The sequence below is a fragment of the Sorghum bicolor genome, chromosome 3, assembly GCF_000003195.3.
Source record: "Sorghum bicolor cultivar BTx623 chromosome 3, Sorghum_bicolor_NCBIv3, whole genome shotgun sequence".
Classification (NCBI taxonomy): domain Eukaryota; kingdom Viridiplantae; phylum Streptophyta; class Magnoliopsida; order Poales; family Poaceae; genus Sorghum; species Sorghum bicolor.
In genome coordinates, this window is record NC_012872.2 from 48,296,221 (window position 1) to 48,314,682 (window position 18,462).

Consider the following 18,462-nt stretch of genomic DNA (forward strand, 5'->3'; position numbering starts at 1 on the left):
GAGTGCCTTGAGTTTGGCTGTAATATTCCTAGCTGCATTGGAATTCGAGGTTGACATCCAAGCAGTTGGGACAACTTCCATAAAACTTGGCAATAAAGGCCAATGATTCTCATATCTAAACAATGAGACCTTTGGGATTGAGGTGCCAATTTGGACCTTGCAAGGAGTGTGATCAGAAACACTTCTAGCTAGAGGCAAGACCACTGTGTTTGGATAAATTATAATTTTGTTCTTACACGTAAACTTCTATTGTCCCTGAGCTAAGATTGATTTATGTCTACTCTCTAGCTAACTCTTGGCAGTTGGCACTAATTTTTAATGGCAGTAATGTGTGCCTTCCAAACTCCTAGAACCGAGAAATGTGGGCACCAAATGTGGACCTCAAGTTAGTTGCCAATATTACCGAGATTCAGGCAGTAAGAAGGAACTGACAACTTACCCCCTTGCCATGTCTCTATGTAACAACAACTCACAAATTCTATGGTTGAACCATACAAGGCATGTCTCCCTTTCATTCGGATCTTTTTAATGTTTAGAAGATATACAAAGTTATTATATTTTATGCCTATGCTTATGTAATTAACAAAACAACTACAATTTATCTCCCCTTTATGATTAATTTTAAATCTATGTAATTTTATGCTTGATTACCAATGCTGCAATGCACATAATCAACATTTTCATTCGATTTGCATTACTTAATTCTATTTTTGAGCGTATCAGCTGAGTGGGAGCTTAGCATTGCTTCACTTATCGTGAGTGGGAGCTTAGCATCGCTTCACTTATCGTGATAATATTTTTTTTGTTGTAACGAACAACTATGATCATAGCCAGATGCTTTCCCTTATGCAGATCAAGCACATTATTTGGCCAGGAAAATTGATGGACCTGTATAAACTTTTTTTGTCATTATATTATGAATGCTTGAAAATACGAATGACTATTGAATTAAAAATTATCATTTAGTACAAAAGTGGACAAAAATATAGTATAAAAACTACGCTATGAAAATCTAAAACACGTTTAAATTTAAAATTATCATTATATCATTATGTGAGCATGTGACGCCACGCTTTGTGACTGAGTTTTAGAAACTTCATTTTTTCGATTAAATGTCACTTTAATATTGGTATTTAATTTTACAATATTATTATTTTATCGTGTGATCCATGTGTTTTTATACAAAATGTTAATTATCCCGTAGCAACGCACGGGCACTCTTCCTAGTAAAACTAAAACCTAGGATTTACCAAAGATGGCTACATGCCTTTCATACAAGATATCATTGGAAAATCTAAGACCATGCGGGGACAATAAAACTACTACCAAGTAGTGGCGGACCCAAGATTTACTAAAGACTACAGCCAATTTTCAATGACGAAACGTCGATAGATACACCATAGTGTATATGACTATATACATAATAGATATTCTTAAGAAAAGTTTGCAAATAAAGTACGATATAGTATAGTACATGATTCTAATGGAAATAATATGGAACATTAAAAAAACTAGCTTGGACAAGATGTAAGAGTTAATAAGAACATGAACAACTAAAAAAATAATGGAAAAAGTCTACATCATCACCTTAATTATGTGGTGGTGTCTACTTTACCCCCGTACTATGAAACAGTCTAATTTATCCCCTGAACTATCAAAACCGTTCAAATCACCCTCTGGGTGGTTTTTGATGGCGGTTTTACTACAGTAACTATGGTTTTGCTACAGTAACACTGATTTTGACTTTTTCTTTTTTATTTGTTTTCGTTGAATCTTTGAAAAATCATAGTAAATCATAAAAAATCATAAAATAGAAAAATCTAATTTTGTTGGACTCTACGTGAGTAGATCTACACAATGAATATATAGGTATAGTTTAGTACGAATTTCGTACTCATTTGATCATATATAACTTAGTTATAGATTTATTTAGGTTTATGCTTGTTAAATATAAATAAATCTATAACTAAGTTATAGATGATCCGATGAGTATGAAATATTTACTATAGTTCAAGCATAGAATAATTAGTCCACCATAAAATTTTCACCACAATTGGACCATAGAATTTGTAGTTATGAATTATTCCAATTAATTACAGATAAAATTTGATTTTTCTAACTAATTTAAATCTACAAAAAAATTTGTACTAAAGTACACCATATTACATATTCATTGCGTAGATCTACTCATGCGGAGTCCAACAAAATTAGATTTTCTATTTTATGGTTTTTCTGTGATTTACTACGATTTTTTAAAGATTATATGAAAACAAATAGGAAAAAAAGCCAAAACTACTGTTACTATAGCAAAACCATAGTTACTGTAGTAAACCCGCCATAAAAAATTTATACTAAATAGTAGGGTCCTATATAAGGTTTGATTAGATAAGAAATCTTAATTTTTTTAAACTAAACCCGGCCTAAGAGCATCTCCAAGAGATTAGCCAAATCATTTTCTTAGGCCTTGTTTAGTTCCTTCCCGAAATTTGTCCGGAACACTGTAGCACTTTCGTTTGTTTGTGGTAATTATTGTCCAATCATGGACTAACCAGGCTCAAAAGATTCGTCTCGTAAATTTCGATCAAACTGTGCAATTAGTTTTTATTGTCATTTATATTTAATACTCCATGCATACGTCTAAAGATTTGATGTGACGGGGAATCTTGAAAAGTTTTTGGATTTTGGGTGGAAGTAAACAAAGCCTTAAGGTAAATTTAGCTATTGCTAAAGGAAAAACGTTTCCAACAGACTTTCTAAACGACTCTTCAAATTTAGTAGCTCTCCATCCCACCTTATTCGCTCTCTACTTTTGGATAGCCTACCTCACTAGCCATCTTTTACAGAGTCTGTTGGAGTACTCTAATATTTTTTTGTCAAATCTATTTTAGAGAGTAGCTAAATCAGTAAATTTGGCTATTATTTTTGGCTAATATCTTGGAAAATGAGGGAGGAAGTAGTCAACGCACCTTCCTTTCGGGGTGAATCAAAATCAATCCATCCTCCACCGGTGGCCTCGTCGTCGCCACCGAAGCCGCCAATCGCCATCCGCCCGTCTCCCCAACTCATTCTGGGTTCCTCCTCCCCTCCAGCCAAGCAAGAGCGAAGCCGCAGGCCGGCGCACGAACCGTCCCCCTTCCCCCTGGCGGCAGCAAACATGGGGCTGGACGTGCCGCCGGAGGAGTCCAACCGGTGCGTGCGCGGGTGCTGCCGCAGCGCCACCATCCCGCTCCACCTCGCGCCCGCCTCCTTCTCCCTCCTCTCCCCCATCGCGCGAGGTATCCCATTCCCCACACGCTAAGCCCTCGCCTTCTCGGCTCTCCCTTTCGGTTGTGGCGCTCCGGAGGTGGGAACCTCGCGCAGTGGTTGGTAACGGTGAAAAAGCTGTGCAGGCTCGGAGAGCACTGTGTACGAGGCGCTGCTGGGCGGCGAGCGCGCCGCGGCCAAGAAGCCTGTGCTGTCCACCGCCGAGGACCTCGACAAGTTCCACTACCAGCTCCAGCTCCTCTGGTCGGTTCCATTCTCTCCCATCCGAAGTACTTATGATGGAAAGTTGCTGCTGATTCATTCTCTTGTTTTGGAATCGTGACATTGGGGCGACACCGTTTGTCAGCTTAAACTGATCAGTATTTGTCCCCACCCTACCCCACCCAGGCCAGTAGAGAGTAGAACGATGAATCTTCTTGGGGGCTCTCTGTCTGGCTCACCTTCCCCCGTCTCGTGCTCCTCTACCCAGCTGCGCAGCCTCGCGCAAGTCCTGCTCTCCGGCCTCACAGGCAGCCGCCTTCGCCGCCTTCTCCCGGCTGCCCACGCTCGCGCCATCATCTCGGATGGCCTTGGCTTCTTGTACCTCGCGAATCTTCTCCTCCACGGTTATTCCAAGCTCGGCCGCATCCAAGATGCGCGCCGCCTGTTCGACGGAATGCCGCACCGGAACCTCGTGTCCTGGTCCTCAGCCATCTCCATGTACGCGCAGCATGGCGCCGACAGCCAAGCCCTTGCCCTGTTTGCAGCGTTCAGGAGATCGTCTGATGAGGCACCCAACGAGTTCTTGCTTGCTAGCGTCATGCGGGCCTGCATGCAGTCCAGGGCTGTTCCTTTTGGTGAGCAAGTGCATGGCAACGCCGTCAAGCTTGGCCTGGATGTTAATCTCTATGTTGGCACTGCACTCATCAACCTATATGCGAAGGTTGCCTGCATGGATGCGGCCATGCGGGTGTTCCATGCTCTCCCTGCAAAGAATCCGGTTACTTGGACAGCAGTCATCACCGGTTACTCGCGGATTGGCCACGGCGGAGTAGCCCTGGACTTGTTTCAAAAGATGGGGGCTCAAGATGTCCAGCCTGACAGGTTTGTGTTAGCAAGTGCTGTCAGTGCCTGCTCTACGCTTGCCTTTCTACAGGGAGGCAGGCAAATACATGGCTATGCTTATCGAAGTGCAGCAGGCGTGGATGCTTCCGTGATCAACGCGCTCATAGATTTGTATTGCAAGTGCTCCAGACCGTTAGTGGCTCGTAAGCTATTTGATCAAATGAAGAACCATAATCTTGTGTCTTGGACTACAATGATTGCTGGTTATATGCAGAATTCACTTGATACTGAAGCCTTAGAAATGTTCTGGCAGATGTGTCAGGCTGGATGGCAGCCAGATGCTTTTGCCTGTACAAGTATCTTGAACTCGTGTGGCTCAATGGAAGCTATATCACAAGGAACACAGATACATGCCCATGCCATAAAGGCTAATCTGGAGAATGATGAGTATGTCAAGAATGCTCTCATTGATATGTATGCTAAATGTGACCATTTAGCGGCTGCAAGAGTGGCATTTGATGCCTTGGCGCATGATGATGTAGTCTCTTACAATGCAATGATTGAAGGCTATGCAAGGCAAGGTGATCTTACAGAAGCAGTTCATATATTCCGTAAAATGAGATATGTCTCCCTAAGGCCAAACCTACTAACCTTTGTTTCTCTCCTTGGGATGTCATCACTTGTGTCATCTTTTGAATGGAGTAAGCAGATTCATGGTCTCATCATCAAATCAGGAACTTCAGTAGACCTATATGTGGGAAGTGCTCTAATCGATGCCTATTCAAAATCTTCCCTTGTGGATGATGCCAAGGCTGTGTTTCTTACGATGCAAAACAGGGACATGGCCATCTGGAATGCTATGATATTTGGCCACACACAGAATGAGCAAGGGGAAGAGGCGGTAAAACTCTTCAACCAGCTCCGTGTCTCTAGGATGACACCCAATGAGTTCACATTTGTAGCACTAGTAACTGTGGCAAGCAACTTGGCAAGCATGTTCCATGGGCAGCAGTTCCATGCCCAGATCATCAAAGCAGGTGGTGAGACTAATCCTCATGTTTCAAATGCTCTTATAGACATGTATGCAAAATGTGGCTGCATTAAAGAAGGATGGATGTTGTTTGAGTCAACATGTGGGAAGGATGTTATTTGTTGGAACTCCATGATTACTACGAATGCACAACATGGTCATGCTGAAGAAGCACTTCATGCTTTCCAGCTGATGAGAGAGGCCAAAGTAGAACCAAACTATGTGACTTTTGTTGGTGTGCTATCAGCGTGTGCTCATGCAGGTCTTGTGGATGAAGGCTTACACCATTTTAACTCCATGAAATCAAAATACGGTATTGAACCGGGCACGGAGCATTATGCTTCAGTGGTCAATCTTCTTGGTCGTTCAGGGAGATTACATTCTGCTCAGGAGTTTATTGAAAAGATGCCAATCAAACCAGCGGCAGCTGTTTGGAGGAGCTTGCTGAGTGCCTGCCGTCTCTTTGGTAATGTTGAAATTGGGAGGTATGCTGCTGAAATGGCACTCTTGGAAGATCCGTCAGACAGTGGCCCTTATGTATTACTGTCAAATATTTATGCCTCCAAAGGGCTATGGGCGGATGTGCAGCAGCTAAGACTGAGGATGGATTATGCTGGGGCGGTGAAGGAGCCAGGTTATAGTTGGATTGAGGTGATGAAGGAGGTTCATACATTTATTGCAAGAGGGACAGAACACCCACAGGCAGAATTGATATATGCAGTATTGGATGAACTGATGGGTCTACTAAAAGATTTTGGCTATCACCCTGATACCTCTGAACTTGCATTGCTTGGTGAGACTGGTTAGTGCTACATGCTCGGTGGTCAGCAGTAATTTTCATGAGATGCACTTTCCTAATTTAGTATCTACACAGTATTGATTCTGGGTGACGAGGCAGCGGTATAGTTTCTTTAGAATGTTACTGTAACTTACAACTACCTGCTCCAAAACAGTAATCTGATTGGTTACAACTCATTGACTGAGACCAGCATTGGAACAGATGATCAATCTTTAGAGAGAAAAAAAATCCAAGCATATATGTTTACTATCAACTCAGATGTTTGAGATTTGTAACAGCGTAAAACAGTTGTTCGCTGTCAAGCTTCACTGACATGTACATAGATATAGTGGAGTCAGGTACTCAGGTGATAGCATCAGGGTTTTGTTTTAGAAAAAAAAAGATAGTAATGCAAACAGTTCCATTGATGGATAGGAAGGTAGCGTTTAATGTTAAACTATTTCATTGGCCAGTAAGTGTGATGAACATGAGCCGCTGGTTATTTTTCCGTAATAACTGGTTCCCATAGAAACGAAGATTGATTAGTGAAATTGCTATTCATCTTAGCTGTAAAAGGATTTTCTCTTGACATCTGGTTATATCATGAGATAAGTAGATAACACTGCAGGCAAAGCTTCCTTTCCAAACAAATAGGCATGAAACTTATTACCATGGCCTTATTCTTGCAATCTTGCTTGCCTATCAAATGTCGTGCACTGCTGATAAAAGCCTGTTTGGCATCATTTACTTCAGCAAGTAGTAATACACAGAACTAATCTGAATACTGCCACAAATCCCTGGACTTAATATCGATGGAAAGGTCAAATTCATTATGTTGATGTAAGGACCATGCTGCTATGGAAAGGTCAATCTTGCTTGATTCATGAACATGATATCACCTTGAATAAAAGAATGTTAGTTAGGTTGTAGTACTCCCTCCGTTCCAAATTGTAAAACATTTTTTGCTTTTCTAGATACATTGCTTTTACTATGTATCTAGACATAGTGTATATCTGAGTGCATAGAAAAAGCTATGTATCTAGAAAAGATAAAACGTCTTGCAAGTTCCAATGGAGGGAGTAGGAAACTCCAGCAAATTGTGAATAAAATGTTTTTTGGTTGGAGTAAAGCTGCTTGCACACAGCTATTGTAAACGTCGATGATGGATCCCATGAGGAAAGCATGGAGGCTTGTTGTCTGGATACATTGCATTCTGACACTTTGCATTGTGGCAACTGGTACCTTTTTGATGTATGCGCTGTTGGCTGGAATGGACGTTTGCATCCTGCGTAAATGAAAAAGCTTCTACGTTTATATTTCATTAATTTGGTATTTCTTGTGTGTATGCAGCGAGCTGGAGCACCCTGGGTTGGCAAAACTGATCGCAGCACATGCACGCCCTCCTAATTACTTGATGTTCTTTGACTTCTTCGAGCCTCCAAACCTCGCAGAAAAGATACATGTTGAGGAATGGATCCCTTCTACCCAGCAAGTGGTTGCGATTGCCAGTGATCTAGGTCAGTGTTTGCTACATATCTTATGATACTCTTAGATATCAAAATAAGTATAAGTATATACCTTAGGGGTTACTATATGATGTATAATGTTAAAACTGGAGACTGGAGAGTGTTCTTTCTGAGGATCTAATTTAACAAGCTTGCGTAAATGGTACTTTCGAACATGCTACAAGCAGAATGCCTTTAACTTCAACCTTGCTCACTTCTCTGTAAAGGCTTATTTTTTATTTGCTCATTCGATTATGCACAAATTGTTGTACCCAACTGCCCAACTGGAGAATTGTAGTTGTAGTTGCACCTGTTATTTATGATCCGCAGGAGTTTCAGAATCTAGCCTACTTTCTTTCATACCCTTATATATTTCAAAAGTTTTTTACTTCATTGTGGTTTTTCACTCTTATAATTGCCTAATTCCATGTGGTTTAGTGCAATGTAAACAAGACAGTAATGTCATGGCAATGCATAAAAATAAACTGATCTTGTATATATGTATTGACAAATGAATCGCTAAGGAAAAAAGTGTTGCCTAAAAGTTTGGGTATAAAGACAAAAGAGATTGGCAGCTTAAAGTTCCTGGCCCAAGTATTGGTGCTAATTAAAAGAAGCATCAGTTGTTGTCTAATTGGAAAATAATAGCACATGCATGAATATTGTTTACGCTTGTTAGGTGGCAGTGTCCTGCTTGATATTGTTTGAGTTACATATCTGTTATTCGAACAGTCAAAAATTGCTAGTTTCATACCATTTTGCACAATATCTTTGCAGCGAAGGCTCTCCAGTACCTACAAATCCTTGGGGTAGTACACAGAGATATAAAACCTGCAAATATTTTGGTATGTACAAGCATTTTTCTTATATCTGTGTAGAATCATGTACGTCTCAGCACAACAGATTTCCATATTTTTTTCCATACATTTATGGAAGCTTATAACTTTGTACAGCTAGACAAAGATCTCCATCCACATCTAGCAGATTTTGGCTTAGCCATGTTTCAAAAGGATATTAAGCGTGTCTCAGTTGAGAACTGGAAATCATCTGGCAAGCCCACTGGTGGTTTCCATAAAAAGAATATGGTTGGGACACTAATTTACATGGCACCAGAAATTTTGAGAAAGGATATCCATACAGAAAAGTCTGATGTATATAGCTTTGCAATATCCATCAAGTAAGACATCTCTCTCCTAGAATCGAATGTAAAATGACATCATCCTATTGAGCAACTTCACCACAACAGTACAGCATATGTTATTTCTGCAGTGTTTCTGTTGCTGATACGAAGTCATGTAGGAGCAGTAGTTTCAGCTGCTTATAGGAAAATGGTTAATCTGACACAGGTGCCATATCTGTAGCTGAAGAAGTGGCTTATATAATCGTGTGCAACATGTGTTTGACACTATTGCCTACAGAACACTTCTTTGACATGTGTAATCTAATCAATCCATATTCACACACACAAGATAAATTCTCTTGTTGTATACATGACATACATTATACATCTTTTTGTTTGGGGTAGCTTACAGTGATATTAGCATGTTGATACACATTCAATGATACTACATTTTCGAATTTTATTTTGAAGTTTACCTTTTTATTTATGTGAACAAGAGTTGCTACTATAGTGTTTCAGAATATAAAACTACCGCAGTGTTACCATATCAGTGACTTTGCCAGAAATTCTTGCCACCATGTCTGTGTCTACCTGGACCCCTAGAATGCAACCAGGTGTTTGATAATTTGGATCCATGTTGCAACCATTGATGTCATTGCCTCTTCTTCCACCGATGATGAGATTTGTGGAAGGGACATGGAACTGATTGAACTACATAAAAAAAAATCAACCAGTGGGGAAAATGCCACCCCACAGCTTTGCACTGAGAAGAAACCACAGCCAAACCACCCTGCCACTATTATTTGGGGTGGCACAGTGAGTTTTCCCTGGGACTTGAACACCGACTGGCTGGTACCGCAACTTGGAGACCAACCACCACACTCCCAGTGAGTTTGCTTGAAGCTACAATGTCGTTTTTTTTTACAAATGCTGAAAGAGGAGAGATAACATTGAAGCATCGAGGTCACCCATTGTGCAAACCGATGCTAAACCAAAAAACACAAGATTCCAGTCATCTTCCGATGCTGAACCAAAAATCACAAGGCTTGAGTCATCTTCTTTCCTCAATGGTAGACATATAAAAAAGTATTTTTCAGCAGGTCCTCAGGTTGCGATGACTTCAGAAGCAAGGGGATGGTTCTGACAAATTTGGGTCCCATGTACCTAGATGCATCGATGTGAACACTGTGACCTGTATAGTTCCTGGCATTGGTATGAGGTGTCATACAGTGATTTTTTTTCAGCGCTGATTATGCTCTGAGTAGTCTAACATAGCTGTGTACTTCAAACAGTAAATCCATTTTAGCATATGTGATGGGCAAGAGGTTTTGCTAGAATATTCAACTATGTTGCATCTTTGTACATGTGACAATTCATTCATTACAAGGCAAAGTATTCTGCTAGCATCATTAGTCATAAGGTTTTAACACTTCCTCTCTGTTTCAATAACTTACAGTGAGCTTCTTACTGGTGTGGTGCCTTATACAGATCTGAGAGCAGAAGCACAGGTATTTAATTGTTCTTTTGTGTTCTTTTGTGGGTTTGTTAAGTGTTCTCCTGTTCAATGCAATTTTGTTGTAAAAGTTCTTCTGATTGATTATGAGCGATAATCATTCTATAATATAATGTATTCCATGATGCCTAGCAGAAAAGGTTACCATAATTGCTTTGCCATTCAGCTGCAGTTAGAAATTTGCTTATTGTGGTTATAACAATCAGTGAATAGTTCCTATTCTAATATGTTGAAATTCGATTTACTATGCAACTTCTATAATATTTAGCTTCAACTGTGTTTCACTGGGTTTATGCATTTATTAGCTCTATCCAATTCGTTCATATACAGTTCATGTAGTTAACATCGCAGATCCACTTTTTTTCTCTAAGTGACCATTGGCCATATTTTGTTTAGGCACACACTGTTCTTGAAATGACATATACTGAACAACAACTTACAGCAGCAATTGTTTCTCAAGGATTGCGTCCAGCACTTGCCCTTCCTGAATCTGGTGCCCCACCAACTCTTTTGTCACTTATCCAGCGTTGCTGGGATCCTGATCCTGAAAAGAGACCATCATTTGAAGATATAATTGATGAGCTAAATATAGTTCAAACTCATTTAGTTTCAAATGCTTCAGTTCCATCATCTGCTGTGAGCAAGAGTCAAAATGGTACCATAGAAGTTCACCAGTATCAAGAAGCATTGAACTGGTTAAACCAAGGGGAGCTTTTTGTTAAGAGATCAAGTCGATCAGACCTTAAGAGTCTTTGGTCTGGTTGTTTTGATCAGTCCTCAGAGTATCATCCAACCTTAAGTTGGGGCTCTTTTGCAACATGTGGTCGAAGGGAGACTATGGAAGATACCCATTTTTTGCTTCCCCATATGAGCGAAGAAAAGGATGTTTTTGCCTTTGGCATTTTTGATGGCCACAGAGGTTCGCTAGTCAAAAAACATAGTTTGGTTAATATTTGTTTGCACATTTGCATTTCTTACAAAAAATAAAAAACTTTTCACAGGTTCAGCAGCTGCTGAATTTTCTGTCCGAGCAGTCCCTGGATTTCTCAAGCAATTTGGTCAGGGTGCAAGGTTTGTCAGTTTGTATTGAATGCAAACAATCTAAAATGTTTACCATGTATCAATCTGAGTTCTGCATTTTTCAGCCCAACCGATGCCCTTTCAGAAGCATTTGTAAGCACTGACTTAGCATTTCGAGAAGAACTAATTCTTCACCGGAAGTCAAAAAGGATAATCCAAAAAGACTGGCATCCTGGGTGCACGGCAGTAACAGCCCTGATAGTGAGAAACAAACTTTTTGTAGCAAATGCTGGTGATTGCCGGGCAATCTTGAGCCGTAGTGGCAAACCATTTCCGTTGACCAAGGTTGGGATTAACCTTTCTATATCATTACTACATTTTTTGGTAGTATGTCATCTCTTGCACAACTTTATTTTCATTTTGTTGTTATAGGATCATGTTGCTAGTTGTCCAAATGAAAGAGAACGAGTAACAAAGGCAGGAACTGAAGTAAAATGGCAAATGGATACATGGCGAGTGGGTTCAGCTGCTCTTCAGGTGCTCAAATTGACCCTTCTTGGCATGTACTTGTACTGACTCAACCACGCCCCATGGTCGGCAAGAAACTGGCAAAATCTTTTTTGTTCAATTGTTCATCCATGAAGCAAGTGCTCATTTGTGACGATTTTGCAAACAGTCACTTCTCTATTATTGCTTTCTAATAAGTTTTCTTGGAAATTTACTTGTCCCCTCTCTCAGTTTTTATATGTTGCTTCACTGCTTGGTCATTACCTTGCAACTTGTTTGGTCAAAATATTGAATTATCTGTGCACTTTTGCTAAAAAGAAAACTAATAAGCCACTGTGCTCCTACTGGCCACATGAGTAGTTGGTATTTGGCATTTAGTAATGGTACTATACTTCATGCATGGCAAACCTCATGGGGTGCTCATAAAAGGAATATCTGCCATGGAAAATAATTGCCACACAAGATTATATGGATCAAGGAAGACTTCTATATCATTCCATCTCATGATTAGCGAAGTTATAAAGTTTGATTTACTCCAGGATGTTTTCTACAGCTATATGAATTTGTAATGACGACATGGGCTTCAATCTAATATGTTTTGCTTAAACAGTCCATACACATCTCCTAAATCTTGTCACCCCATCATTAGGAATAAAGTCCTCCCTTTCATAACTTTTTCTGTGCATTCCCAACCTAGAGATGAATTGATTAGTTACAGGAACTAAGGTCATAAGAAAACTGTTCCATCTTTTTTTATATATCACTTTTGTGACTTGTGGCAGTAGCCAGTAGGTAGTATAAATGATGCTGCGCTGGAGTCTGCTACTCTGCTTGCTTAAAAATGATGCTTTCCTAAAAGATTAAAATTTTTGTTTATAGAAATGAGGCTTTTTCTAACAGGTTACAAGGTCAATTGGTGATGATGACCTCAAGCCAGCAGTCACAGCACAACCTGAGGTTATTGAAACTGCTTTATCAGCTGATGATGAGTTCCTGGTAGGTCCTATTTTCTTCTGATATGTTGCTTTCTGCAGTTTCTTATATTAATTACTAAATCAATGAGATACAGTGAGCCATCTTTTTTTTAGCTTGTATTGAATTGGAACAAGAGCATTTTTCTTATTTTAGAGTGGATAGTATTTTGCCACCCACTCTTTTTGTTGCCTGATAGTAGAGTATATTGAGAGACGAATTACCTCTTTAGATTTCATACTCCCTTGTAAAATAAAGATTTTCTTTCTTTCTGATGTGCACAATGCTGTATGGAGCGTATTTAGATAATGGGTAGGTTATTTTTCCATAATAAATGTTATCAATAATGAAAATGGTAAGGTCTGATTGCATTCTTTACATAGTTTAGTGTGAAGTATATAGGGAACTAGCTTACTTCTATTGAATATTAAATTTAAATATTAAATTTATCAAGTTGAGTGACTAAACAATTGTAGGACAAATGATCATTGGTTATCATGCTAGTTTGCCGATATTAATCTTATTGTAAAGTTAGAGTACAAAATGTCATTATTGGATATTTCACATCACCCCAAAATCCAATGGATACCAAAGTTGTGAAATGGTTATCAAAATATTACCTGGAGCTCTTTTTTTGCAAAAAGTCTAGGACCAATAGTGCTATTATATTGGTTCCCTTCCTAGTAGGTTTGATTTGTCCATCTTAAATTCTAATTTTGAATCTCATCAGGTGCTAATGAAATGACGGTAATTGCCAGTTCTCACCTTGAATCACTTTCTGTCATAATACTACAAAACTTTTGAAACTAATTTAAATGACACCACCCACCAGACTGGGAACACTTGTCAAATCCAAGCATGTCGATGTGCACTTAATTTTTTCAGAAATATTAAGCCTTGTTTACTTAGCTTTATTAACTCATGATATCCATTGAAGGGGCATATACTCTTCTCTTGATGATTAGTTGGATATAATGCTCTTAAGTGTGTTATTGTGTTCCTCCCTTACATTACATCAAACCCTCTTTGAAATGATTGTCATCTTTTTAAAAGAATAAATGATTGCCACAGAATTCCTGCACCACTTTGGTGTTGATTATTCAGCAAATATCAAGCAATTCACTGAAATAAAGTATCTGAGATTCACAATAACTTCATTCAATTTCCTGTATGCAGGTGATGGCTAGTGATGGCCTATGGGATATGGTAAGCAACGAGGATGTGCTGTCAATAATCAAGGACACAGTTAAAGAGCCTGGAATGTGCTCCAAGAGGTTGGCCACGGAGGCCGCAGAGCGGGGCAGCAAGGACAATATCACTGTCATTGTCGTGTTTCTTCACCCCGTCTCCACAGCTGAGCGGATCTACTGAGCCACCACCGGAAACCTTTTCTCATTAACTTCAGTTGTCCATACTGCAGAGACGCCTTCGGCTGTTAACTCGCAATTTTTTTTATTCGATCTACATCGGTACAGAAGAAAAGAAGATATACATTCATTCTTGTGTTTGTATACAGTCCGAAAGAAGAAATAATACCCAGATAGTAGCCTCTTCTGCAATTTTTTTTGTCGGTCTTTTGCAACATTTCTTTTTCGGCTGTAAAAGCAGAACACAGAATAAATACTCTCTTTTAAAAGTATACTAGCTGGATGCTTTTGAGGCGAGGATATTTCTCTATTTCTCTTGAAAATTGTTGAAACATTCGCTGTAGTTCATCGGAAGGTTTGTGGATCATGCAAATCATTATCCTTATCCGACAATACAATATCATAGTAGAAATGAGTACTTGTCCATTGGTGGTGGTGTCACGAGAGGCCCGGACAAACAAGAAAAGATAGATGACCGAACAAATTTTATTTTATTGATAAATAATAATAATATCCTTTTATTGCTTTTCTTTGTGTATACAGGCGGCCCCATCCGTTGATGAAGTCCACGCAACAACACTACTATACTATAATATACAAAATACAAAACTTCACTCACTCACTCACTCATAATAAACGAATGACTCCAACAATTTGCAGCATCTACCATGGAATATACAGCGAAACTATGATCCCCGTTGCGTGTAAATAAAACGAAAGAACAGCATGTTTTTCACAGGAGCAAAACAATTCGGACAAGGACTTTGTGAATGGGATAGGTCGCCATTGATCATTGACAGTGATAAGTCAAGTTTTTCCTAGCATACAGCAGAAATACGCACCCAAAAAGGATTTCGACAAAGTCCATCAGCGAACCTGAAAATTCGGAGAGACTAGATTGATTTAGTGCCAGCTCAGATCCAGCAGCATCGATTATTCTCGAGATGAAATCGGAATAGTACTTGTTGAATGGGGCCCCATGTTTATAGCCTTGAACTAAAACGTTTGAGCCGTACCAAAAGACAGCAATATCTTGCAAGAAAGTGACACCAAACAAAAAAAGCTACCTACGTCTTCATTGACCACCCATTAGTGTTTAATTGAACATCATGCGTAAAGATGAAGTTGCTTCTCGTATGTCTTTGGCAAAGTCTCGATTGAAGCAAAGATTTTTCAAAATAAACATGTGATTGCTTGCAGGTTATCCAAACAATGGATATATACAGACTTTTTGTATTGACCATAAGCAGCACTTAATTGAAGAATTTATCTATGATGGTTTGATTTGTTTTCTTTTGTTTGGTTTAGACTTGCGTATGCTAGGAGAAAACACCATCTACCTTTACAAAAAAGAAATCCAGTTTTGCTTATGTTAATGCTGGCTTTCAGGAGAGATCAAATCAGCATGATGAATAGTTGGTGACAGAACAGAACTAGAGCTTTCCGTTCACAAATCAAAGGCCCCACTCCCTCCAAGTATTTGTTTACATTTGAGAATATAAGCAACACTACAAAATATGCAGCTGCTAGCTACAGCATCACTAAACAGTTGTAAAGTTGTGGTACAGGTGTAGCCACAGGCCAGCAGAAAGAGAGAGCGAATGGGCAGGTATAAGTGGTTTATCGAACCTTGTTTCTTTTGGCATGATCATGTATGTGTGACTAGTAATGGCAGCTTGGCTTCCTCGCTTGATCCTTTTCTGAAATAGGCATACAGCACCAACTGTATGATACCCAGTATGGTTCCAATACCATTTGGAATCTAAAATAGAGAAACAAACAAGATGAGCACAACTAGCAGACATGCAGTTATTAGACAACCTTCCAATCCAAGCAACAGGCTCAACCAACAAATAGAAGCGTGAACCGTACATATATGAAGAAATCATTCAGCAGCACTCCGTATCCGAAGAAGGATGCACTCATCAGAAACATAGATAATGACAAGTAGAAGGGCATATATTCCACGCTCTTCGTCCTGATGACCAGATTCTGCCAAACAATTCATTCATCAATCAAAAGGTCCTAAAAGAAGACGTGGCCAAATCAATCAAAGCCTAATAGTGTCAGGTAAGGATATGCAAAAATATTCATCAGAAACCGGCCGTAAGTCTAAGAACTCACGATGATTGACAAGGGGGACGCGAACATGAATATGAGGGATGCGACGCTGAGATATCCGACGAACATCTGCCGGGTTGGGTGATCCAACAAGGCCAAACTAACAAACACAATCAGTCCGAACACCACAAAGACGGCAGCCAGGAGAGCAGAGACCTTGAGCTGCAACAAGGACAGGGATTCATTGATCAGTATCTATGTGAATGGATGAATTCGCACAGGACAACCAAGCAAAGAACGCAGGCTGCCCACCCACCCTCTGCTTGGCGTCGGCGAAGGCGATGAAGACGGCGGTGTAGGCGAGCTGGAAGACGGCGCCGATGGAGTTGACGGTGGCGACGAGGACGACGCCGTAGGAGACGAAGGGGAGGCCGTACCACATGCAGATGAGGCAGTTGAGCAGCGAGTAGATGTACGGCATGGCCGAGAACTGCTCCGTGGACCCGTTGCGGACGATCCTCTTGAATGTGGGACTGCAATATGCAAGCGACGGGCATTTACAGCTGGAATCGATTGAGGATGACAAGAAAGGGGGGGAGAAATTCGTCGTCCTGAGAGTAATCTGAGAGCTCAATCAGCAGAGAAAGAGGGGAGGGAGTGGACTTACAGTGGGGAGATGAAGAGCACGAAGGCGAAGACGTTCCCTGAAACGACGAATCAGTCACAAACAGCAGTCAGCGATGCTATGAGATGAGGAGGAACTGCCGGCGAGAACTCGGGCAATCAAATTCAGCAGCCAAGTTTTGGAGTCGAGGACCCCGAGCGACAAGGGGAAGTGCAGAACAGATAGAATGTCGGCTGGGTGGCTAAGGATAAGTACTGACCTGCGATTCCGGCGCCGTAGCAGCAGAGGTGGCGGTAGGACGAGTCGGCGACGAAGCTCGTCAATGCCGGAGCAGCCCAATCCATGGTGCCTGGACGCCGACGAGGGAAGCTGCAGCACGGGCGTGCTCCGCTCGGATCTGAATACTACTATATATTAGCCGGAGGAAGACGACCGCAGGAGGCAGGAGCGGGGCGTGGCGGCAAGGCCGCGGGCGCCGGGCGGCGGCTGTCTCTGGGGATTTGGCCGGCTTGTTTTGCTGGGCGTGTCGCCCGTGCTGGTTTGCTGCTGCTTTCGTTCCGAACCATCGGGGGTCCTCGTCAGCCATTTGTAGGCATTAGGCAGGCAGCAGGCAGCACATGTGGAATTCGTTTCGTGGATATCATCATTATCATCTGCTCCTTTCCCCGCGCCTGCTGGGCCCCGGCCGGGCTCCATGGGAGTGGCGACGACGGCGACAGGAGGGACCGAGGCGAGTCCGTCCGCGCCACGCTTTCAGCCAGGCGTGTGCTTGAATCATTCGAGGCCAACGTTGCCACTCGGTTCTTCGACCTCAGGGTTGTGGAGAAGGATCTCGATTTTTTACAAGTTTTAAGTGACGCAACAACCATACGGGGAGATGTTGGCGACACAATCCGTTCGTGTCCCTTGTCAAAAAAAAAAAATCCGTTCGTGTCATGATAATATGCGCCGTTGTTGTTGTTGTTGTTATTGTTGTTGTTGTTATTATTATTATTATTATTATTATTATTATTATTATTATTATTATTATTATTATTATTATTATTATTATTATTATTATTATTATTATTATTATTATTATTATTATTATTATTATTATTATTATTCTTGTTGTTGTTCTTGTTGTTGTTGTTGTTGTTGTTGTTGTTGTTGTTGTTGTTGTTGTTGTTGTTGTTGTTGTTGTTGTTGTTCTTATTATTATTATTATTATTAGTAGTATTATTATTATTATTATTATTATTATTATTATTATTATTATTATTATTATTATTATTATTATTATTATTATTATTATTATTATTATTATTATTATTATTATTATTATTATTATTGTTGTTGTTGTTGTTATTATTGTTGTTATTATTATTGTTATTATTATTATTATTATTATTATTATTATTATTATTATTATTATTATTATTATTATTATTATTATTATTATTATTATTATTATTATTATTATTATTATTATTATTATTATTATTATTCTTATTATTATTATTCTTATTATTATTATTCTTATTATTATTATTCTTATTATTATTATTATTATTATTATTATTATTATTATTATTATTATTATTATTATTATTATTATTATTATTATTATTATTATTATTATTATTATTATTATCGCTATTATTATTATTGTTATTA

General features: G+C 39.7%; 3 protein-coding genes across 4 annotated transcripts; 2 read left to right on the top strand and 1 right to left on the bottom strand.

Annotated features, from left to right (window-relative positions):
• On the top strand, positions 3,002–14,422 carry LOC8074983 (protein kinase and PP2C-like domain-containing protein). Its single transcript, XM_002455711.2, has 12 exons — positions 3,002–3,275; positions 3,390–3,507; positions 7,467–7,633; positions 8,399–8,466; positions 8,575–8,798; positions 10,198–10,249; positions 10,651–11,173; positions 11,256–11,325; positions 11,400–11,619; positions 11,707–11,811; positions 12,682–12,777; positions 13,930–14,422. The coding sequence occupies exons 1-12, from the start codon at positions 3,155–3,157 to the stop codon at positions 14,122–14,124; spliced, it is 1,959 nt and encodes a 652-aa protein (XP_002455756.1). The 5' UTR covers positions 3,002–3,154; the 3' UTR covers positions 14,125–14,422.
• Positions 3,527–7,588, top strand: LOC110434204 (pentatricopeptide repeat-containing protein At4g39530-like). Its single transcript, XM_021458016.1, has 2 exons — positions 3,527–6,140; positions 7,467–7,588. The coding sequence occupies exons 1-2, from the start codon at positions 3,671–3,673 to the stop codon at positions 7,496–7,498; spliced, it is 2,502 nt and encodes an 833-aa protein (XP_021313691.1). The 5' UTR covers positions 3,527–3,670; the 3' UTR covers positions 7,499–7,588.
• On the bottom strand, positions 10,591–17,382 carry LOC110434205 (bidirectional sugar transporter SWEET2a). Of its 2 annotated transcripts, none has more exons than XM_021458018.1 (7): positions 17,066–17,382; positions 16,849–16,885; positions 16,498–16,714; positions 16,245–16,403; positions 15,993–16,112; positions 15,750–15,882; positions 10,591–10,798 (listed from the first exon to the last, which is right to left on the bottom strand). In XM_021458018.1, exons 1-6 carry the CDS (start codon positions 17,148–17,150, stop codon positions 15,769–15,771), a joined length of 732 nt encoding a protein of 243 aa, XP_021313693.1. In that variant the 5' UTR covers positions 17,151–17,382; the 3' UTR covers positions 10,591–10,798; positions 15,750–15,768. The 2 variants fall into 2 exon arrangements, with proteins under 2 accessions (XP_021313693.1, XP_021313692.1); XM_021458017.1 differs by lacking the exon at positions 10,591–10,798 and adding an exon at positions 14,591–14,996 and having other exon boundaries at positions 17,066–17,381.